The sequence below is a fragment of the Leopardus geoffroyi genome, chromosome B4 (assembly GCF_018350155.1).
Source record: "Leopardus geoffroyi isolate Oge1 chromosome B4, O.geoffroyi_Oge1_pat1.0, whole genome shotgun sequence".
NCBI classification, from domain to species: Eukaryota; Metazoa; Chordata; class Mammalia; order Carnivora; family Felidae; genus Leopardus; species Leopardus geoffroyi.
The window spans coordinates 96,904,084-96,927,199 of NC_059341.1; the positions used below are offsets into that span (position 1 = coordinate 96,904,084).

The 23,116-nt window shown below is 35.6% G+C and overlaps 1 protein-coding gene across 4 annotated transcripts in view; it reads left to right on the top strand.

Annotated features, from left to right (window-relative positions):
• Positions 1-23,116, top strand: part of TBC1D15 (TBC1 domain family member 15) — a 75,657-nt gene that overhangs the window by 41,029 nt on the left and 11,512 nt on the right. For 3 of the 4 annotated variants that reach the window (XM_045467141.1, XM_045467143.1, XM_045467144.1), the window contains exons 6-13: positions 4,148-4,250; positions 5,921-5,971; positions 6,265-6,462; positions 7,531-7,659; positions 8,203-8,306; positions 9,561-9,655; positions 17,049-17,165; positions 22,762-22,862. In XM_045467141.1, coding sequence (XP_045323097.1) covers positions 4,148-4,250; positions 5,921-5,971; positions 6,265-6,462; positions 7,531-7,659; positions 8,203-8,306; positions 9,561-9,655; positions 17,049-17,165; positions 22,762-22,862 — 898 coding nt within the window. The remainder of the gene's footprint in view (positions 1-4,147; positions 4,251-5,920; positions 5,972-6,264; positions 6,463-7,530; positions 7,660-8,202; positions 8,307-9,560; positions 9,656-17,048; positions 17,166-22,761; positions 22,863-23,116) is intronic. The other variant, XM_045467142.1, reaches the window with a different exon arrangement.

Consider the following 23,116-nt stretch of genomic DNA (forward strand, 5'->3'; position numbering starts at 1 on the left):
ATTCACAGGGGTTATTTATGTCAAGCATGCACTTTACTCTTTTCTGATCTCAGTAATCAAGTATGTCCTAGTGAAGGAGAGTTCGTTTAATAGATGTGCGTATTTCCACTTGAAAACACGAAGCCATGGGAATGGTGTTCCTCTGTGAGTGCCTGCGTGTTTGTGTGTGTGTGTGTGTGTGTGTGTGTGTGTGTGTGTGTGTTTCATTCATTGAGTTTTGAGGAGCACTTACGTCCTGGAAGTACTGTGCTAACTGCTGGAAAGAGCAGTAATCAAAAAAGATATGGCCCCTGCCTTCATGAAGTTTGTACTGTTGTGGGAAAAACAAACATTACTTATACAAATAAATGTAACATTTCAGCTATAATAAGTGCTCCAAATAAGAGATATGTAGCACTGTGAGAGCATATAATAGGATAATTTGTAAGTTTTTTGTGTGTCAGTAGTAATTGAAGCTTTGAGAGGGAATGAAATTAAGGGGAGGATAAAAGGGGATGTGATGTGAGCATCAATGATTAATTGCAACCTTTAGTGACCTGGTCAAAGAGAAAAACCTACCAGAGGAGACTGCCCTCCCTATACTTTCTCTCCCCCGCCCCCCCCCCCCCCCCTTTTGGGCTTTATTAAATTTATTGTCAACCAGGGATATGGCTGTTCTGGGGGGAAGAGATAGCTTAAAGTGAGTCTGTCAAAAACTATACCCCTAATACTAGCCACTTCTCCACTCTGTATCCTTCTGTGACACTGGGGGCTAATTTACTCTTTGGCCCCTGAATGGTCTGCAATGTGTAAGAATAGTACATCAAATATTTTATCTTCAAGGCCCCTCTATACCCTAAGTTAAAAATAAACACTTCCTATTCTCTTTCCTATCGTAAATTATACACAATTATATTGTGCCATAGAGAGTTCACCAGAGATTATATGTTGAGTCCAAGTGGTAGAATACAGATACTCCAAATAAACTGTCACTAATATTATAAAAATTCCATATTTGTATAAGTCATCTCTATTAGGTTCTTAGGGACATATTAAAGATACTGGTTCTTTATTAGTTATGATCTAAATAAGTTGAATTCTCCATTAAGTTGAACTCCAAAGAAATGAAAATTCCCAAATATTCTGAGGTTTTTACTCTACTAGATGTTGGCCATGGCAGTCTCATTTCCTGTCCCGAGAGCTGTTGTCTTAAGCAAAATAATGTTTCCAGAATCATGTTCCTGTGGTCAGAGATTGTTGTAGAGGCCAGAAGGAAGAATAGTAGTTCGCAACCTCAGTGGCATGTCAGGCAGGCTCTGCCAGGGTCACTCTTCTTGTCTTCTTCTCAATTCAAAACCAACAGAGAGAAGCAGACTATATTCTCTTTTTCTCTGTTTAACGTAAGTTGAATAATGTGGCTTGCGTTTGTGGCCATCTTATCTTCTTAATACTTCCCCCTAATGAATTAAGGGCCTTACCATACAGATGAACAGAAGTTGTGAATGCAGTGAGGATGTGCCGCCTTGTTAAGAGTGAGAACAAGGCTGGGCCAGCTATGCAGAGTCCTTCTTTCAGTCTCAGATCAGTCAGTGCAAAATAGGCCAGCTTCTTTAGACTTGTTATTTCTCAGATGGTTTTCTTATCTCTGGCGAAAAACATTCATTGCTCCATTCATTGATGTTTGTTAGTGATCTTTGATTTATTACCATTTAAAACATGATACTCAAGTAAAGAATGAATCACAAGTACATTTATGTTACCTTTCTGGAACCAAGTTGGTTGCTAGGATATGAATGAAGGTTGTAACACAGAGGTTCCAGTAAAATTAATTTGTATATTGGGACATTTTTACATTAATATATAATATCCACACAGTAAGATAATCCCTAAAAAGCCAAATTGGTTGTATCATCATATAATACCATTTATAAGATTAGGTTATAGACCTTCATTTATTCCCTTTGAGACATATGTGTAAAATAGAATATCATATATATAGTTTTGTTGTAAATATTCTGCACCTTTTTATTTTTATTAACTTTTTTAACTGATAGCCTTTGCAATGATATTTTTATTTCTTTTTTAATCTTTCCATATTGGTCCATTCTCAGTAGCAATGGAAAATAGTTACCACCACATCTCAGCACACAAAGCATTCTTCGTCTATTACCATTTCAGAATGTATTCTGAGGCCCTTGGGAGAGGCTCATTCCAAAGCCTGAAAAATACTTCTGAATTTACAGTAGATCTACTTCTATACTTGTGATATTAGACTATGGTTTTCTTTAAGCGCTTTAGTAGGCTCTAATAGAATTGCTGATGTTAACATCATTAAAAGTTTTGTCTTGCTGCTGCAGTGAGTTTGAAAGTCTTGAATAATGTCATAAGATGTCAACTTCCCAGAATCCGTTATATTTCCAGAATACATACATATAAATCCATAATATTTGATCTTTCCAAATTAAATCAGTGTGTTAACCTGGCAGGTGGAAGCATAACATTATTCTGGAATGCCAGCTCTCCTTTTGATGAGTTCTGCAATTGCCTAGCAGTATACAACTTGTCCTTTGACCAATGTACTTTTAAAAAATGTTTCTGTTGATTTCTTTAGCTAAGGGCAACCAAATCTTAAATTTTTTATGTCTTTTCTCTCAGAACTTTTCTCAGTGCTTCATCACAGAGCATTGGGCATAAAAAGTGAAATCCTTCCTTTTTAAAAGAGTGGTTGTGTATTGGTTAGGCAGTCATTTCATCTTTCCATCACTAATTTCTTGATTACAGTGTTAAATCTGGAGCAATAGTATAATTCTCTGAGGCCGGATAGGTACAGGTTACATATCTGTTTCCTTTATACATGCATAGTCATGTTTTGACTTTTGTGATAATTTTGTATTTGGATTTTAAAGAAATAATTTGACTTAATTTATCGTTAGAAAAAAATAATAACCATAGTGCTAGTTGCATTGTGCCAGGACAAAGTATATTGCTCTGTTAGTTACTTTTCTTTTTCTGGTGCTACATTTAAAAGACATAACCATTAAAAAATGCCTTGTGAGAACATATAGGTCTTCATATTAAGCATAATCCCAATAAGTGTTCAGAAACATAACACTTAATGAAAATTGAGCATTTTAAAACTTATTTTTTTTCTGCCTCAAATGACTCAACCTCAGCTCCTTAAAAAGCCAAGGAGCTTATTAAGCTACTGTTGTCTCTGAAGACAACTGTTTCTGAATGTGTAAGAATAAGATCCTGATTTGGAGTTCATATCCCCTCTAGCATTGCTGTTGCATCCTTTTATGTTAGAATTGGGAAGAGATAACTGTTATTAAAGTTCTTATCTCAAACATTTATAATAAACTAGAAGTAGATAGTAACATAACACATTTAAGTTTTATTTTAAACACAGAAAAGTTGTGGATTTATTATAGCTAACTTACTAAGGTATAAAATTTACTGAATAGAAAAAAGACTGGATAATTCATCTGATTACTTGAAATTAGATGTCTATTTGGAAAAGATTTATTCTGTAGTTATTAAGAAATGTGAAGAAAAACTTGCTTCTAGAGCTTAAGCCAGAACTAGACGTACTGTACCTGAACTGTACCTTATAACTTTGTTAATAATTTTGTATGTGTTTATAATTATGTTAGCATAGTTGATTATCTTTAACAAATAATTATTTTATCTTGTGTTTTTAAATACCTTATAATGTAGTATTACCAATCTCTGGAATGAAGTTGGAAACCCTTTCCATATAGGACATTTTCCTGTATTGTACATATTAAATATACTGATGAATCCTAAAGTGTGTTTTAACATTAAAAAAATTTTCATGATAACAAAGGCAGATATATTTGTTAGGCTTTTCTATTATAATTATAAACAAAAATTTGAGTTCATTACAACTTAGTCCTCTTGGCTTTACCTAGAATAAAAATATGCTTTAGTCCTTTTGTATTTGTTAATTTAGTATTTCCTGTTTCATGTAGTTTTGGAGCTCATTTAAGATAGTTCCTAAATAGTTGCTAATATTGTATTAATGGGAAACAGTTCTAGAAGTGGACATTTGAGTTTTGGGGTAAAAGTAACTAGGCATTAATAATTATTCAGGTAGTAATTGATCGACTGTGCTAGTGTTTTCTACAGATCCCTTCTTTTATTACAGATCTCCACAGGATAAAAGAACACTTCTTGTGAATTGTCAGAATAAGAGTCTTTCACAGTCATTTGAAAATCTTCTTGATGAACCTGCCTATGGTTTAATACAAGTATGTTTCTTAATCTATTTTGTATTAATCTATTAATCTGATTGCATTATTTTATATCCTCCCACCTCTTACTTTCTCAGAGATTATAGGGAATGGGCAAGTGCCTCTCTATGTGTAAACTTTATGAAACTATTCTTCGTAAGTTTTTAAAAAGTTTTTATTTATTTTGAGAGAGAGTGGGTAAGCACAAGTAGGGGAGGGACAGGGAGAGAGGGAGAGAGAGAGAATCTCAAGCAAGCTGTGCACTCTCCGCATAGAGCCCAGTGTGGGGCCTGATCTCACGAACCATGAGATTATAACCTGAGCTGTCATCAGGAGTCAGACACTTAACCACGTGAGCCACCCCAGTGACCCTATTCTCCATAATTTTTTAGAAATAATATGCATATTATTTTTAAGAGTCAGAAGCTTCTTTGGTTCTTAGTTACCATTAAGACAATTTTCCCCTTTGTTGTAATTCTGAAATTGGACATTAGATTTTTATTGTTATAGCTTTCACTGTTTGAATCAGGTGAAAGGTTACTGGGTAAGCCACTTTGAATTCATTAATGATAAACTTAAAAATATGGTTTGAATTTTTTTTTTCATTTATTTATTTTTATTTACTTTTGAGAGACAGAGAGAGACAGAGCATGAGCAGGGGAGGGGCAGAGAGAGAGGGAGACACAGAATCTGAAGTGGGCTCCAGGCTCTGAGCTGTCAGCGCAGGGCCCGACGCGGGGCTCAAACTCACGAGCTGTGAGATCATGACCTGAGCTGAAGTCGGCTGCTCAACCGACTGAGCCAGCCAGGCGCCCCTGAATTTTTATTTTCCATTTAAGTAGGTTCATTTAGGGTCATGATAATCTAATCCCCCTTAAAGTATTTGAGTATATTCTTACATTTGACTAAAAATAATTCACTTAGCACAGGCAGAAATAAAGTTAATTTATTTTTCACTCAGATTTTTATGTAAACTAATGAAATCGTTGTTTATTCACTTATTCAAAAAATGTTTGAGTGCTTACTGTGTCACAGTGCTTACTGTGTCTCTTCTTGGTTTTGAATGAAGATAACAAGATAAAGAGAGAACTTTTGAGGAAGGAGGACAAGACAGCTAGACACCAATTAAAGTAAAAAGTGAAAAAACAGTTTTTCTTATGTGAAAATAATCATTTAAAAGTTAGACCTTTAAAAAGTAACTAATTTTACTAAATATGAATAAGCAGGCAGTTTGGGATTTAGAAGTAATCCTAGCAATAGAAAAACCTTCAGCTGTTTTCCAGGGCAGCACTGTCCAGAACAGATTACACTCACTGGCATGATTTTATTAACCTTATACAGTAAAACCTTAGATTGCGAGTAACGTGTTCTGCAAAATGAGCAAGCGTTTTTAATAGATTTTAACTTGATAAACGAGTGATGTCTTGCAGTAGGAGTAGTACATGATGCCCAATGTCACATCACAACGGAGCCACTGGTTCTTGAAATTTGCTTTGTGATACACGAGTGCTTTGGATTACAAGCATGTTTCCAGAATGAATTATGCTCGCAAAGTAAGGTTTTACTGTAATTAGATTAAAATGTCAGTTAATATTTAAATATTATGAGCTTTGAAACTTAGCTATTCAATATTTTCTGTTAGACTAGTTTGGTTCTGCACACTTCAAGAAATATTTTTTTTTGTGAAGGCAGGACTGCTAGACAGAAGAAAGCTGTTGTGGGCCATGCATCAGTGGAAAGTAGGTGCTGCATATATTTGTGATGTATGCAGATCAAATAAGTCTGCAAATCATTTGTTTTTCTGGAATTCAATCAGTAGCATTAACTTGCTGTTTATATTTAACCAAATGAAAAATTGCCTCAGAAAATACAAATTTTTCTTTCCAGAAAAAAAAAAATTCAAGATAATCTTAGAATGCTGTTTTAGTTCTGATTCCCCCCCTTTAAAAAACATTGCCCTTTTGCCCATCAGAAGGTATTTTCATTCTCGATTTGAATTAATAATGCTAATGTTTTTCTTCTTACTACATAGAAAATTAAAAAGGACCCTTATACAGCAACTATGGTAGGATTTTCCAAAGTCACAAACTACATTTTTGATAGTTTGAGAGGCAGTGATCCCGCTACACATCAACGACCACCGTCAGAAATGGCAGATTTTCTTAGTGATGCTATTCCAGGTTTAAAGATAAATCAACAAGAAGAACCAGGATTTGAAGTCATCACAAGGGTGAGTGGAGATTTATATGAACATAGCTCTATATTCTAGCAAGAGAAATCCTTTTGAAACATGCACTGGATGTGCTAGAAATAGAAACTCAATTTTGGTTATATCTGCCTCTTTCTCATAATTCTTTCTTACAACTTTTTTGCTAACTTACATATTCTAACAACTAGTACTTGTTCTGCCACCAAATTCTTGGGTTGTTCTTCATCAGTTACTGCTTACACTTTGTTAATTAAGTTGGATCTTTCTTTTATTACTTTTTGATAATAATGAACAGGTTGTTTGTTTCATTGAGTGTGTAGCAGTGAGAGAATAGTGTGCCTTGCATATTGTTCCTAGTTCTGTTCCTAGTTTATAGGTTTTTCTCAGTAGGTGCCAGAGGCAGCTAGTCAGGACACTACTCTGAGGCTTTTATTCTCATGTCAATCTTTTCTTTTTTAAGTAAGATGGATCTTTAGCCCGGAATTATGGCAGATCTTTATAAATGCTCAACAAGACTTTTGAATTCGCTACAAGTTTAGGCTGTACATAGTTAGAATGCTATAAATATCTAAATTGTAATACTTAAAAGGCTTATCTTGCAGATGGCATTTTAAAATTACCAACATCTGTTAATTGAATAAAAAAACTGTAGAAAATACCAAGTGGAGCTAATCGATCATGAGTCACTTCTGAGAGCTACAAATTTTAGTTTGGAAGAAAAGCTAATTTTAGAATATGATTAGTGGAATAGTACTGTCTTTTTAAATAATATAGCATACCATTTCATTTGAAGGGTCTCTTAAGGAATTTACATGTTGAATGTTTTATACTTACATAATTGAAACTCAAAATTGCAAATGTACTCCTATCTCTGAATTTATAACCCTGTTATTTATATGTTTAGTGGGAAGGAAAATGTATGGAATGCTGTTACAGTTCATAAGTTGAACATTGGAAAATAAAGGAAGATATTAGAAATGTTAGAAATCATGTCAGTAATAAATGGTATTTATTTTAATTTTTATATACCTTTGTTTCACTTCACTGGTTAAAAAAGTGTACTCCTCATTCCTTATTTTCTTAATTTAGATTGATTTGGGAGAACGACCTGTTGTTCAAAGGAGAGAGCCAGTATCCCTGGAAGAGTGGACTAAGAACATTGATTCCGAAGGAAGAATTTTAAATGTCGATAATATGAAGCAGATGATATTTAGAGGGGTAAATACCTTAATAGGGATGATATTTGAAACTGCTGATATTTAAGTTTTCTTTCTTTATGGGAGGTGTTTGGGGAGTCAGGGAATGAATTCCTTTTTGATAAATGATGTCTTATAATCCCTGTAGGACAGAGTGAGGTCCCTTTGATGTCCCTGAGGGTTGAGTGGGGGAAAATACCATTAAGTCTAGGGAAAGATAGTCTTCTTTACTTGAAGTTCTGTGGGTTATGTGAAGGAGGCATATATGTACCCCAGTGGTAGTTTCCTTATCTAGTAAGATTGGGCTTAGAAAGACTAATCAGTCCCTCTGACTTCTATATAATCTACTGTATACTCTGCATTGTTGAAGCTTTCTGGCAGCTACTTAACATCGTCTGAATCTGGAGGTCAGGAACAAGGTGTAGTATTCATTGAATTGAGCTATTTTTATATATAAAACTATCTTTTAAATATTAGGCTTACTGTATATTTATATGCAAGTTTTGTGAACTTAAAAGTATTGCATACTTTTTACAAATGCGTTTAATATGCATGTTTTCTTTAGGGACTTAGTCATGCGTTGAGAAAGCAGGCATGGAAATTTCTTCTGGGCTATTTTCCTTGGGACAGTACCAAGGAGGAAAGAACTCAATTACAAAAACAAAAAACGTAAGTAAGGTCTTTTGTCATCAAAGAAATTAAAATAATTCACTCGTACAAATTCGTATAGTGCTTCTAGATGACTGTTTGAAATAGATGAAGGTATGGGAAAATAATTTTATTTTCATCTTTTTAATTGAAAAATTATAAGCCCTGTAGTTATTTCAAACTAGTCATTTCAAACATTGCAGTTGTGTTGGTGAATATGTAGAAAGATGGCAAAAAAAAATATTCCACTGGGGCGCCTGGGTGGCGCAGTCGGTTAAGTGTCCGACTTCAGCCAGGTCACGATCTCGCGGTCCGTGAGTTCGAGCCCTGCGTCAGGCTCTGGGCTGATGGCTCAGAGCCTGGAACCTGTTTCCGATTCTGTGTCTCCCTCTCTATCTGCCCCTCCCCCATTCATGCTCTGTCTCTCTCTGTCCCAAAAATAAATAAACGTTGAAAAAAAAAAAATTAAAAAAAAAAAAATTCCACTTCCCTTATAAAAGCATTTTGCATAAATGAAAAATAAGATAAGGATCTTTAAATACATCATTCATCTTGATTAATTTTTACAATTTATTATGAAATTATAAAAATGGCCCATAAGAAGTGTATTTACCATTTAGGTTAATTACCTTTATTTCCCTCGTGCTCTTGTAACATAAACTAATCTTTCATTTTTTTGGAAGAGTGTTTCTCTAAGTAATTTCTCAGTCTTGAAAAGAAACAGAGGTGAACTTTCCAGGTACCCTTCATATTCCCAGTTCATCAGTTTAGCCTTTGATTTAAAGCTCACTCTGAATCTTTATGTGCGTATTTAAATTTTCAGACCATCCTTTCTCTTTCAACACCTTTGCAGTCCTCCTAAGATATTTCACATTAACAAGTTTGTGCAAAAACTGATTGAAAAATGGAACTCTTAGGTCAGATTAAAAAAATAATTTATAGATTTGTATTTGTAATTATTCAGAAACTTTAGTGGTTAAAATATTTAATACCTAGAATAATTTTAGGTATCATATTAAGGATTAAGGTAAATGCTTTCTTAAAATCATACGTAAATATTCTAGTAGTTTAAGTAAAGTTTATGGTAAATATAAGGTTATTTTTCCTTTGTTTTCACTCATGTATCATAACTTTAAACATTTTACTATCATTTATAACCTCACATCTGACTAGCATCATAAATGCTTTGATATATTGTTTATATAAAAACCCAATTAGAATTTTTAAAAATATAGTATTCTAATAGCTTTTTTTGGTATAAATTGTCTTCTGTAGTGATGAATACTTCAGGATGAAACTACAGTGGAAATCTGTCAGTGAGGAACAAGAGAAGAGAAATTCGAGGTTAAGAGATTATAGAAGTCTTATTGGTAATTTTTTCCTAATTTTAAAAATGCATGAGAGCGGTTTACATTGAAGTCTTGATAGGATTTAAGAAGTGAAATATATGCTACAGAGTAGGGCTCAAAAGAGATACCAGAATTGGAGAGTACATTAGAATATTTATTTGATGTTCTTGGTTGTTCCTTTTCTAATAGGATATGAATTCAGTCAGTATAAGTACTGATATATTTCATTTTCAGTTCTAAAATGTGAATTTTAAAAAGTGTTTAACTTTATTTGCTTATTGAATTAATTTTATTAAATTGTCTCCCTTATTACAAAAAACAGTTGTGTCTATTATAGAAGAATTAGGAACTACAGATAAGCAAAAAGAAGAAAATAAAGATTGGTTTTGTTTCTGTCATGCAGAGATAACTATAGTTGGTAGACATTGGTTTGTGTCCCTCCAGACCATCTCTAAATATGCATATAATTCATTTTTTTAATACATGACTTCAGATAGTAAATGTTTGTTAATGTTTGAGAATTGAATAAGAATTCATCTAGGAATAACTATTTCATAAAAAAGAGATGCTTGACAGAATTTTACATCAAAGGAATTAGACTTATTTCCAGAGAGTAAGTACTGGGTCATCTAGCTCTTATGATAAAGTCCAGGTTGGTGTAAGTTATTGAAAGAATATATAGTTACTTCTGTACATGTCTTAAAGTTTTAAGTTGATAATCTCCATTTTACAGAAAACTGAACCATTGAAAGTATAATTGACTTGTCCAAGATCACATGATTTAATAAGAGCAGAACCCAGTTTCAATGCTCTTAACTATCTTGTTAGCTAGCCTCTACATAATTTTAGGATAGCTTTGGATAGTAGTGGAATTTACTTTTTAAATTCTTATATTGCTTTTGGATTTATTTATAGCTTCATAAATAAAGATGGGGAATGTTTTTACCACCATGTTCAACATCACCTTCCCATGGAAGAAGGAAATCTCTACAAATTATAGTTAGAAAGCCCAACATAAACAATTTGGTAGCTTTTGTAAAGACATAAAGACAAATGATGAGATCTTTTTGGTAATAGTACTTTGGATTATAAGGTTTTCATTTGTTCATGTAAGTCATCTCTACCCAACATGGGGATTGAACTCACAACCCTGAGGTCAAGAGTTGCATGCTCCTCTGACTAAGCCAGCTGGGTACCCCAGTACTTTTGGCTGTAAAAGAATTTATTTTTCCAAAAAATAAATTATACTGGAATAAACTGTGTCCTTCCTCCAGTTAACTCAGAAGGTTGGGGATCTTGAGGCATGGAATTATCTGAAGTTTCCAACTGAAGTCCCTGCTGTTTTCACATTCAGTAGGAAAAAATGGTAATGGACTGTTTTTTTCCTGCTTGAACATAAAATATTTGAACTGGAAGGGATCTTACAGATTAAGTAACTTTCTTTTCTTTCTTTTCTTTTTTTTTTTTTTTTTAAGTGTGTGTGTGTGTGTGTGTGTGTGCATGTCTTTATTAATATAAATAAGTAAGTAATCTCTTTACCCAGCGTGGGTTTCAAACTCACAACCTTGAGATTGAGAGTTGTGTGCTACCCCCAACTGAGCCAGCCAGGCACCCCTTAATTAAGCCTTTTCTTTCCATATGCTATGTCATCTTCCTTTTTTTTTTTTTTTTAATTTTTTTTTATTTTTTTAGTCAGGGAGCAGTGATAATGGCTCTGATAATTCTCAATCTTTCTTGTGTCTTATTCTCACTTCAAGGAGTTTGGAGGAAAAATGTAAACATTTCAAATCAAAAGAATTGAGCCATACTTTCATCCAGTTTGTTCATTTTTAGTTTAGCAGATAACAGAATTGAAGCCCAGAAAATGTTAGTAAATTGTCTTTAGTCATCTGTCTAGTTAGTTCCATAGCCCAGACTCATTCATACTCAGATCTGATTCTTAATTCAGTTACTTTTCAACTGTACCATACTTTCTACCAGTAGAAGTATATATAATAAGTTGGTTTTAAAGGATTCTTTTTCCATAGTACTTTTTCTCAAAAGTATTTTTTGGGGAAAGGTTGCCAAAAGCATTTTTGTTGTTGTTGTTGTTTTCTTTGGTATAAATTAATTTTATTAAAAAATACACAGGTAAGCTGTAGATCTTGTGGTTAGTGCCAACGTGTTGGATTTTAAGTATGAAAAGAAACTATTGGAGCATTTTGAATAAGACCATTTTATTTGTATTTTAAAATCAGTATTTCTGCTGTATGGAAAAATGGATTGAATCAAGGTACAGGTAGGAACAGGGAGACCAACTAGTAGAGAACTCTAAGAGATGGTAGTAGTGGAAATGTAGATAAATAAGTGGATTCAACTTATATTTTGGTGATGCAATCGATAAGACTTTCTGATGTATTAAATGTGGGGTATGAAGAAGAGGAGAATTTAGGATGGAACTACATTTCTTGACTAAAGAAATTGGCCAGTTGGTGGTGCTACTTATGGTGATGAAGAGAATGGGGGATGGTGAAATGGAATTAGATATTACTTATATACCTTATAGTGAGATATACAAATGGAATGTCAAGGGGCTAGTTGAGTAATCTGCAACAGTCTGGGTAGGAGATACAAATTTGGGTATTATCAGTATAAACATCCCTGGGAATGGATGATATCATTTGGGGGGGGGGGGCGGAGGCAGATAAGAAGGCCCAGGAATCCTGGTCTTTACAGCACTGGTTTCTAACTTTGGCTGCATGTTAGAATCACTAGGGATCTTTTTTAAAATCACATTTTATTGGGGCGCCTGGGTGGTGCAGTCGGTTAAGCGTCCGACTTCAGCCAGGTCACGATCTCGCGGTCCGGGAGTTCGAGCCCCGCGTCGGGCTCTGGGCTGATGGCTCAGAGCCTGGAGCCTGTTTCTGATTCTGTGTCTCCCTCTCTCTCTGCCCCTCCCCCGTTCATGCTCTGTCTCTCTCTGTCCCAAAAATAAATAAACGTTGAAAAAAAAATCACATTTTATTTTAAACATTCATACATTCATTCATTCAATAAATATTTACTTAGTGCCTTTATGTACTAGGCCCTCCCCTAGGCATTGGGTATTCATGAGTGAACAAAACAGACAAAAAACTTACCCTCAAGGAGCTGTTATCCTTGTGGGGAAGAACAGATAGTAAACAAGATAAGTAACATGTGGTATGTTAGTGATAAGTGCTAAGTAGAAAAATCAGACAGGCAAGATGTTAGGAAGTTTATCAGTCATGTTGCAGTTTTAACGTGGGTGACCTGACAAGGCTTTTATTGAAAAAGTGGTATTTGAGTAGAAACTTGAAAAAGGGGAATAGTGAGCTATGCTGATATCTAGGTGAAGGGCAGTCCAAGTAGAAAGGAACAACGTACATTAAGACTAGTTTTCACCCCAGGTTCTCTGCATGTTTGAAGTATAGCAGGGAGGTAAGTGTGGTTAGAATGAGCTGGGGTAGAGTATAGAAAGTAGGAAGTTCAGAGAGGAAACAATGAAGGAATAGGTACAGATCACGTAGAGCCTTGTAGTTCTTCGTAAAGACATAAGCTTTTCCTCTGAGTGTGATGGGAAGCACTGGAGGATATTTAGCAGGAGTGATACGACCTTTAAACAAATCACTTTGGCTACTGTTTGGAGAATAGCTGTAGGGGGGCAGGGGTGGAAATAGATCATGTGAGGCTATTGCTATAATTTAGGCAAGACATGATGGTTGATACAGAGCACTAGCAGTTGAGTGAGATTTGAATAGAGACTTGAAGAAGCAGAGAGTGCATGCCATGCAGCCATCTGGATGAAGGGCATCTGGGCAGAGGGGAACAGCATGGTCTAGACTTGTTTGTCCTTCAGGACCTCCACATGTTTGAAGAAGAGCAAAGAGGAGACCCATGTAGCTCTCTAGAGTGAAGTGAATGGGAGGGGTGGCATGGAATGAATGGATGGGAGATCTCAGCGTTGGTTTTTATATGTATTTTGAAAGTTTGACACACAGACATGCACACACACACACACACACACGTATGTATCTGTGTCAGACAAGGGGAGCAAAGACTCAAGAATGACTCCAAAGTTTTAAAGTGAGTAACCAGAGGAATGGAATTGTAGGTTTTTAATTAAGACACGGAAAACTGTGAGAGAAGCAAGTTTGAAAGGAAATATTTGGAACTTATTGGACATGTTAAGTGTGAAACTGCTTATTGGATGTTGATATATTAATATATAGAGTTGGAAGTATATGTAAAGGGCGAGAATTCAGGGGAGAGAAGGGGGCTGGAGATAAAAATGTAGAGGTCATCAGCATATAGATGGTGGAGGACTAGATGACATTGCCAAAGGAGTGGTGTATTTAGAAAAGGAGGGATCCAAGAACTGAGCTCTGAGGTAGTATGTTATTTTTTTTTTTAATTAAAAAATTTTTTTAATTTACTTTTGAGATAGAGCACGAGCTGGAAGGGGAAGGGAGACAGAATCCAAAGCAGGCTCCAGGCTCTGAGCTGTCAGCACAGAGCCTGACTCAGGGCTCGAACTCAAGAGCTGTGAGATCATGACCTGAGCCAAAGTCAGATGCTTAAGAGACTGAGCCACCCTGGCGCCCTTCTGAGGTAGTACTTTAACTTATAAACAGGAACAATTAGGAGAAATCAGCAAAATAGACAGAAAAGAGCCAGAGAAAAAAGAGGGAAAACCTGAGAGTTTTGACCAGAAGTCAAGTGAAAAAAGTATTTCAACAAGGAGTAACTAACTAGGATGTCAAGTGAGATGAAGACTTGGGTTGACCATTGCACAAGGTATTGAGATCACTGGAGATTTTGATTAGAGAGGTTTTGGTGAAGTGACAACCTGATTGGAGTGAGTTCAGGAGGAAACGGGAGGAGTGGATTTGGAGACAATATATACAGCTCTTTCAAGAAGTTTTGCTCTAAACGGAGACAGAATGGGATGCCATTTGAGGGAAAAGTGTGGTTAAGTAAGGTTTTTATGAAGAGAGAAACAATAGTATGGTTGAAAACTATGTAAGAAAAACTCATGAAACTGGAGAGGGAGACAAGAATTACTAGAGCAGCGTCCTTGGGTAGCCAGTAGAGTATGGATTGCACGCACAAGAGGAGGGGTTGGACTTAGCCACCATCTTGGAAGGTCATTTAGAGTGAGTGATAGGAGAGAAGGGGACTGTGTGAATACAAATGCAGTTAATGTGGTTAAAATAGTAGAATCCTATGGAAGTTCTCCTTGGATAACTTCTGTTTTCTCAGAAATAAGAAGCAAGGTGTTCGTCTAAGAGCTAGAGTTCGGAGAATATACCATGTTGGAAGCTTAAAGATAGAGAAGATGTAAAGTAGTTCTATGAATGGGGACAGGGAATGGATGAAGGAAATAGAGCATGAGTGCCAGGCAGAATTAGGGGCCCACATGAGGTTACTGATGGCAAATGTAAAGCGGGATTTGTTGGGGTGGTTGTGTTTTGCTTCAGTCTTTTTTAGCCATAATAAGTTAAATGGAGAGTTGGTTTTAACGAGGGTTTTTTTTTTTTTTTAACTTACTAATTTTCTTTCTAGAAAATTAGTTTCTAGAAGTACTTCCCTTATAAAATACTTTTATATATCACTTTTGATCCCTTTTTGTTTTCTGCCTGTTTGTCACTTGTAAATATACAAGAGGAAAGAAATACACTTCATGAGGGTATAAATAATTTTTTACCACATTTAAAACCCCTATTAAGGCAGATATATTCTATATTATTGTTATGACTGTATAAATTGTGCTTGAGTTAATAAAAAAATAAACTTATGTACCTGTTTGAGACTGAACCATTTTGATGTTTTTAAATGAAATTTTACATTTATTATGCTTTCTTTGGTATTGCTTTTCCTTATTTGTTTGATAAACGGTTCCACAATTCTATAGATATATACTTGGTTTTATTAAATCTAATGTAGTATATTTTAATAGAAAGCTATAATATTCTAATATTTTTTAAAAATGCCCTTACAGAATATAAACTCATGTCATCTTCTATTTGTTAGATTCTACTTGGTTGTAAAATACCTCCCCATCTCTTCACAAGTACAGGTTTACCCAGCTATCTGAAAGTAGAGCGTTCCTATGAGACCTTTCATAAGCCTAAATGGCGTAAAGCAAAGAAACAATTACTATTAGCTTATATGAAAGATTTCTTAAGGATTCCCACACCCCAAAAATAACCTCTCTTAGACTTTTTTGATACCTTAGGACACATCTTGCTAATAGATACACAAAATAAATTACGATAAAGCACAGATGCTCGCAGACACAGTTCAAAGCTATGGATGGTTGAGGGTAAGTCCCGGGAAAAGAGCTTGGCGGGACCCATCTGGCTGCCCAGGGTGCATGCTGCCTCTAGCAGCTTGCTGAATGTTATTTTTGCTTCTGGACGTTTTTTGGAAAAGTGAAAATCCTCTTTGGATTTCTTTTGGTTAGTGAAAACAGGTACAAACGTAGGTCTTTTGTAAAAGTGAAGTGGTGTAATGCAAACTTCTGAAAAGCGGGAGTATCTGTATGGACAGTTTTTTCAATTTATTCAGTTTAAAGGGGTGGAATGCAGTGGGGAGAGGTCAGTTATAAGTTTTAAACAGAATTGGTTATAGAATAAATTAACCATTTTGAATTTCTGTAAATTATTTTTTAATTTACTGAGGGATTCGTTTGGGGAAGACCATTAGTAAAGCCTTTCACAATTAGCTGCATTTGCTAGTATCAGTGTTTGGGAATTAAATTGTCAGTACAATTTGGGGTATGCTCATGGTAAAGCTTCCAAATCTGTTTTCAGTGTCATGAAATCATTTCCAGCAAAATGTGGGTTTTCATTTTTTCAAAATTAATACATATTGTTTATACTAATATATAAATTGAATAATGTATATATGAGAATAAGGAAGTCATTCGTCCTGAAGATGATTATGGAGCATGACAAAGAAGTTGATAATGAATGAAGCAGATAATGAATGAAACAAATCTCTTTGATTACACTTGATTGCCTAAGAGCTTTTTTTATTACCATTTTCAGATAATATGGCCTATCACATGCATTCATGACTGGCAGTTTTATTGCTAACTAATGTGAATTATTACTTGGTATTGCTTTTAATTAATTAAAAGTGTTTTCTATTAAAAAATTTCTATGTTTAGATAAGAATTGAGAAATATTTGAAAGTATACCCATGAGGAAGTGGACTGATTTTTGAAAAAGTATTCCAAAATGTTACTTTATTGCATATCTGAAATAGAATTTGATGATTTTTTTTCATTAAGTGAAAGATTGGCAAGAGAGTGAAATTAGTGCCAAGAAGAATTTTGTTCTTGTAAGAGGTAAGCTTTATAAGAATCTGTTTTTTGAAAGGTTTTCAAATATGTGATGATTTTCCTCCTCAGAAAAAGATGTTAACAGAACAGATCGAACAAACAAGTTTTATGAAGGCCAAGATAATCCAGGGTTGATTTTGCTTCATGACATTTTGATGACCTACTGTATGTATGATTTTGATTTAGGTAAGTTCTCCTCTGACATCCTAATTTAGAAAGGTTTATGTATATTTATTTTAGAATTTAAATTTATGAACCTATTAGATGTATGTAACAGCTCTGTGGGCTAGTTTCTGTAGGGATTGTTCTACTGGACTGGAAACTTAGAAGGCTGTGATTCCCAAATTGTGCACTGAAGAGCACGGGGTTGTCACAGCATATTCGTGGGACAATGTGGGATATTTTAAATTTTTGAGAGAGATCGTGAACTCTGTAGGGTACTACTGTAAGTCCTAGCTAAAGTAGTTCAGAGTTTCAACATTAGATGGTCACATTCCTCCTGATGAAGTTAGTTTTGCAAAGCAGGGCTTCAGGCCTTGCTGTGTGATTCACCAAGTACTGTGTGAAAATAGATGAGGGACAGGAAATGGGAATGGTGGTTTCCAATTGGATTCCAAGGTTTGAGAAATAGTGTAGTGCCCAACAGGTGCTGAGTTCTTAGGACATAAATAGATATTAAGTTGTTTGGATCTAACTACTTAATAAATGGAAGTGTTAGTTATTTTCTTGAGCTGAGGGGTGCTTTGGAAAAAAATTACTAAGATGTTAAGAAGTCTGTGAACTGAGAAAGTTTGGGAACTTTTATTTGGAAAACTTTTCTACTTTGTGAAGGAAAATACTGATGTGATGTCTTGGGTAAGCCATGCAGATAATTATCTAGGCCATGTAGAACTTCACTCTCTTTTCTTGATAACTGTGTTTCCTACCAAGAATGGGTTAGAAAGACAGGCTGAGAGGGGCAGTAGCAGCTTGCATGGGGAAGGGATGATAAGAGTAGAAAATATAAGGAATCAATATTTTAAGGGATAAGAGAACTTGAGTTGTTTCTTTAAAGGACGAACAGATTCTCTAAGCAAGTAAGTAAGTATAAGTAATGGATAAGTTTCTGAGTTATCTACCATGTGAGTAACTTCCAAGTAGAGAATGGTGGAAATAGATGGTTTCCAGATTATTTTAGTAGAGCTTGAAAAGGTTTTGGAAAATGTAATTAGATATTATAGTGTATTAAACCCAAGTGAGCCTTGAATTGTGGTACATTTTCTTCACTGTTTGTGTCTATGTAAATTCTTTACTCTTGGCTTCTTTTATATGTTAGGGGAAGATGTAAACTCTGTGGATCTTGAGGCATCAGCCTCTTTGGTGAAAGTAAATGGAAAAACACAGATTTATCTTTAAAATGTAAAATTTAGTCCTATCTATCACCTCAAATAATGAGCCTCAAATTGGATCATTGAAAACCTATTGGTAGAGTAGTGCTTTTCAGGTTAGAGAATGCTGTCATACTTGATTTTGACTCTCATAGCAGCCTTTCAAAGAAGTGGGGAAATCATTCCGATTTTATAAGGTTATATTGATTCAGAGAGTGACTCAAGGTTGTACAAGTAGTAAATATTGGACTGGAGTAGAGACCCAGGTCTTTATGGAGTAGAGACCCAGGCTGGCATTTTCACCTCTGTACATCCACCGCACTGACCCATTGCCATTTTACTGTAGGGAATAGGACCATTGTCTTAGGGAATGGAGGCATTGCCCTCTACTGTCAGATGATAATTTTGAGATAGGAATTCATGCATATTCGTAGGAGTTCCTGAATGCTCAGTTTTTTCAGGGCGTAGTCCAGCTAACTATATAAATTACTATCTTCATTTGTCTCTATTAATCCCTCGTTCTTTCTGGGCAAGTACCTAAGTTATCTGAGACATAGTCAAGGTTCCTGTTAAGAACTCTGGCCTTGTGAGAAGTCAGTGTAATTTTCATAAAGCAGTGGACCAAATTGCTTGCCTTTTACTCATGGCAAAGTAACCTGGGCTGTTGTAAATTTACTCTTGCAAGTAATTCTGTCATATTGAGTTGTTTGGCTTCATAGGCCATATAGATGAGGTATAGGTATATTTACATTGAATACAATGTCATGAATAGTGAGGAAGGAGACAAAAATTACCAAAAGCAGACAGAAGAACTCAAGGAAGAATAATTTTTCGTTAGTGCAAAGACACTACACTTAGGATGTTTCTTGGGAGATATCTTTTTTAATGGTGTATGTACATGATGATGATCCTAAATAACCAATAAAACATTAAATTATATTTGAAATACCGTATGTAAGAAGGCAGAGAGTGTCTAATTAAAAAAATGATTTCCACCTCCTCTAATATTTTTTATTTGATACCCTAAGGGCTGAGGTTCAGTTAACCTGGAAATTGACCTATATGTAGGTGATTTTTTTTCTTTGCAGTGTAAGAAAGTGTGTGCTAGGATAAGGAGTTCATTTCTCATGCCCACCCCCCTCTGAAAGAAATTTGCTGTGGAGATAATTTTAGAGAACTACTTGCGAAATTGTAGTAGTGCTGATTAAGATGTGCATCAGTCAGCACTACTGCAGGATCTTAGTGTCACTGAATGCTAATTTAAACAGCTTTAATCTTTCTTTAATTAAAAGGAATTTGTACATTAATTCCACCCCCGCAACTCATGACATACCCCAAAGAACATCATGTATAAAATAAAATAGATTAAAAGCAAAAGTATGAAGATTAATTTGACTACTTGCTTCAGCTAAGACTTGTATAAGAAATATGGTAGTGATCTCATGTGAAAGCTGAAGACTTAAATGATTAAATAAACTTCTTAGAAATTGTCATTCATTATAACTTTATAATACGCTTTTTTTTTCTAGACGAGAGGTACTTGGTAAATCTTTTGAATAGCACACTTTGAAATATTTTTATTATAGACTGTATACAGTCAGACCCAGTGAAGTACTCTTTTGCACTTTGCTGAATTCAGATCAAATTTCTTTCATACTCTAATTGGTTTAGCATTAAAAAAAATTTTTTTTTTAATGTTTATTTACTTTTGAGAGAGAGAGAGCGCTAGTTGGGGAGGGGCAGAGAGAGAGGGAGACAAAGAATCAGAAGCAGGCTCCAGGCTCTGAGCGGTCAGCACAGAGCCTGACATGGGGCTCGAACCCACAGACCGTGAGATCACGACCTGAGCCGAAATCAGAGGCTTAACCAACTGAGCCATCCGGGCACCCCTGGTTTAGCCTTTATGTTGGTCATTGCTTTCACTGTGTCAGTGCCATCTAGAGAAGTTCTGATGATAACAATTTAGTCTTCCTTCTAACCCACTTACTCTTTTTTAAAAGTGTTTTTATTAGGGTTCTGCAGGGAAACAGAACCATTAAGATTCTGTATGTTTATGTATTTTTTGTTTATATATATATTCTTGTATATTTTAACATATATATCCAGAGAGAGAAAGAGGGAGAGAAAGAAAAGAAAAAGATTTCTTCTGAGGTGATTTCTTCTGAGGTGTAGGCTCACACGATTCTGGAGACTGAGAAATCCCACAGTCTGCTGTCTGCAAGCTGGAGACCCAGGAAAGCCTGAGAGCAGGAGAGCCAGTGGTGCAGATGCCAGTTCAGATCTGCAGGCATGAGAACCAGGAGCTGTAAAAGGCAGGAGAAGATCACTGTCCCAATTCAAATAGCTACTGCGAGAGCACATTCCACCTTCCTCCATCTTTTTGTTCTGCTCAGGCTCTCCATGGACTGAATGGTGTCCGCCCACAGTGGGGGGCAGGGCGGGGGCGGGCATCTGTTTTCATCAGTTCACCAATTCAGATGCTAATCTTTTCTGGAAACACTTTTCAGGACGTTCACAGAAATAATGTTTAACCAGGCATCTGAGTGTCCTGAGACCCACCCAAGTTGAGAGATAAAGCTAATCATCACAAGGGTGCAGGATTTTTAAAAAGCCTGTGATAAACTTGTAGAAATACTTACATTTAGATATCATACCATATGCCAATTTTCCCTGGCACTTTTCTCCAAATATTTTGGTAACTTTGTTGTCTGGTAGTGTAATCGGATGCCCACCATGGCAACCCAAGTGTTCTTTCGTGCTAATGCGAGTAGAGCCATACTTTTCCACAGGGTATCATGTAGACCTAAGTTGATAGGAACATAGGAGTAGATGATAGGGCAAGGCTCAGAGCAGATAGAGATAGTAAGGTGATCCCGAAGTGATCTGAGTTGTCTCTCTGTTATATCTCTGATCAGAAGTTTTCTCAAGAGACTCTGGCCTATATGCTTCCTGAAGTCCTTTGTTAAAGTTTTATTCCAAAATAAGGAAGAGAGGTGTAGAATTGTATATCATTTCTAGCAGAAATACCCTCTTCCCTTTTAAAATATACACTTTTAATGGCTTCAGTGCACATAGATTTTTGTGAATGGTAAGAATGTAAGCTTTGGACTTGCACATGAAAGACTATATTTTCCATGACTTCAAGCTACTATTAGAAAAAAATCTCTAACTTTAACAGATGTACCGAAGTTACCAAAGTTGAATGATAATCTGTATGTAAAAAGGTTTCATATGAACTTTTGTCCCTTTGTTGGTTCAAGAATGTGTCTTAAATCTGAAATCAATTGTAAAACACTTAAGAAAATGGAGAGTTTTATATGGTGGAACTAAAAAGTAAGCTTGACACGTTGAGGTGAGAAGCAAAACCAAGACTTTTAAAGTGAGGGGCCTGATTGTTTAACTTTACAGTTTTTCTTTTTAATCAAGGGCTGTAATTGTCATGACTGAGAATTATAACAACATCCAGAGAAAGGTAGTCAGAGTGGTAGTTTCAGGTACAAAGTATTGATTGGATTACACCCAGTTGCTAGCATTGGTTGTGCATAGAATAACAAGAAGAGAAAGGCAAGAAGAACATAGATAGGGCTATTTAAAAGAAATACATAATTCTGTACTTCTTTTGGTTTAGATTACCAGTGATCTGGTGGCTAAAGCAGTTGGGCCCTTTTTAAAAGTTCTTATTTTATTTGGCTTGTTCATGGCCATTAGGGGCTGTTGACTCTTGGGCCCTGAAATGTTTCCCCCCCTTGACTTTTACAACACCTTTTTCATTTGTTTTTTTTCCCCCTTACTTCTGACTGGTCCTTCTCAAATGTCCTTTGAATATATATACTTATATTTGATGTTCCTGTCGGTTTTTTCTCACCTTTCCTGTTTTATCGTAGTAATTTTGCACATTAATTTTTAATGTTTGTTTATTTTTGAGAGAGAGAGAGAGAGAGCGAGTCAGAGTGTGAGCGGCAGAGGGGCAGAGAGAGAGGGAGACACAGAATCTGAAGCAGGTTCCGGGCTCCAGGCCATCAGCACAGAGCCCGATGCAGGGCTCGAACTAACGAACCGTGAGATCATAACCTGAGCCAGAGTCAGATGCACAACCGACTGAGTCACCCAGGCGCCCCCCTTAATTTTTAATAATATTACCCTCTCTTGATAGTGATGACCACACTGAAGACATAAAATAGCAGCTATATATCTGCTTGGCATCTCAGTCTATGACAACTCATCTTTCTTACCTGATTGCTAGACTTCCTCCTTGTTTGTTTTCTTTTCTCGGTAGACGTCAATATCTACCAGTTTCTGAAACCAAAGAAAAGATGAAATTTTAGATGAAATTGTAATGATATGCACAGAAGAATTACATAAAGCTTAGGTTTTCAGAGACATGATTGTTTTTTGTTTGTTTTTTCTATTCTTAGGGTATGTTCAGGGAATGAGTGACTTACTTTCCCCTCTTTTATATGTGATGGAAAATGAAGTGGATGCCTTTTGGTGCTTTGCTTCTTATATGGATCAAATGGTAAGAACAGGGGCTCCTTCCTTTAATCAAACTAATTTTGAAAAATTTAGTTATATAATCTTACATAAGATTGATGTTTATATTTTAGCCAGTTATGGTGGAACTTAAAAATTGGTCTATGTTGTTTGTTTCTTTTTTCTTGTTTTAAAATGTTTATTTATTTTTGAGAGACTGAGGGAGAGTGGGGGAGGGGCAGAGAGAGGGAGACAAGAGACAGAGAATCCCAAGCAGGCTCTGCACTGTCAGTGCACGAA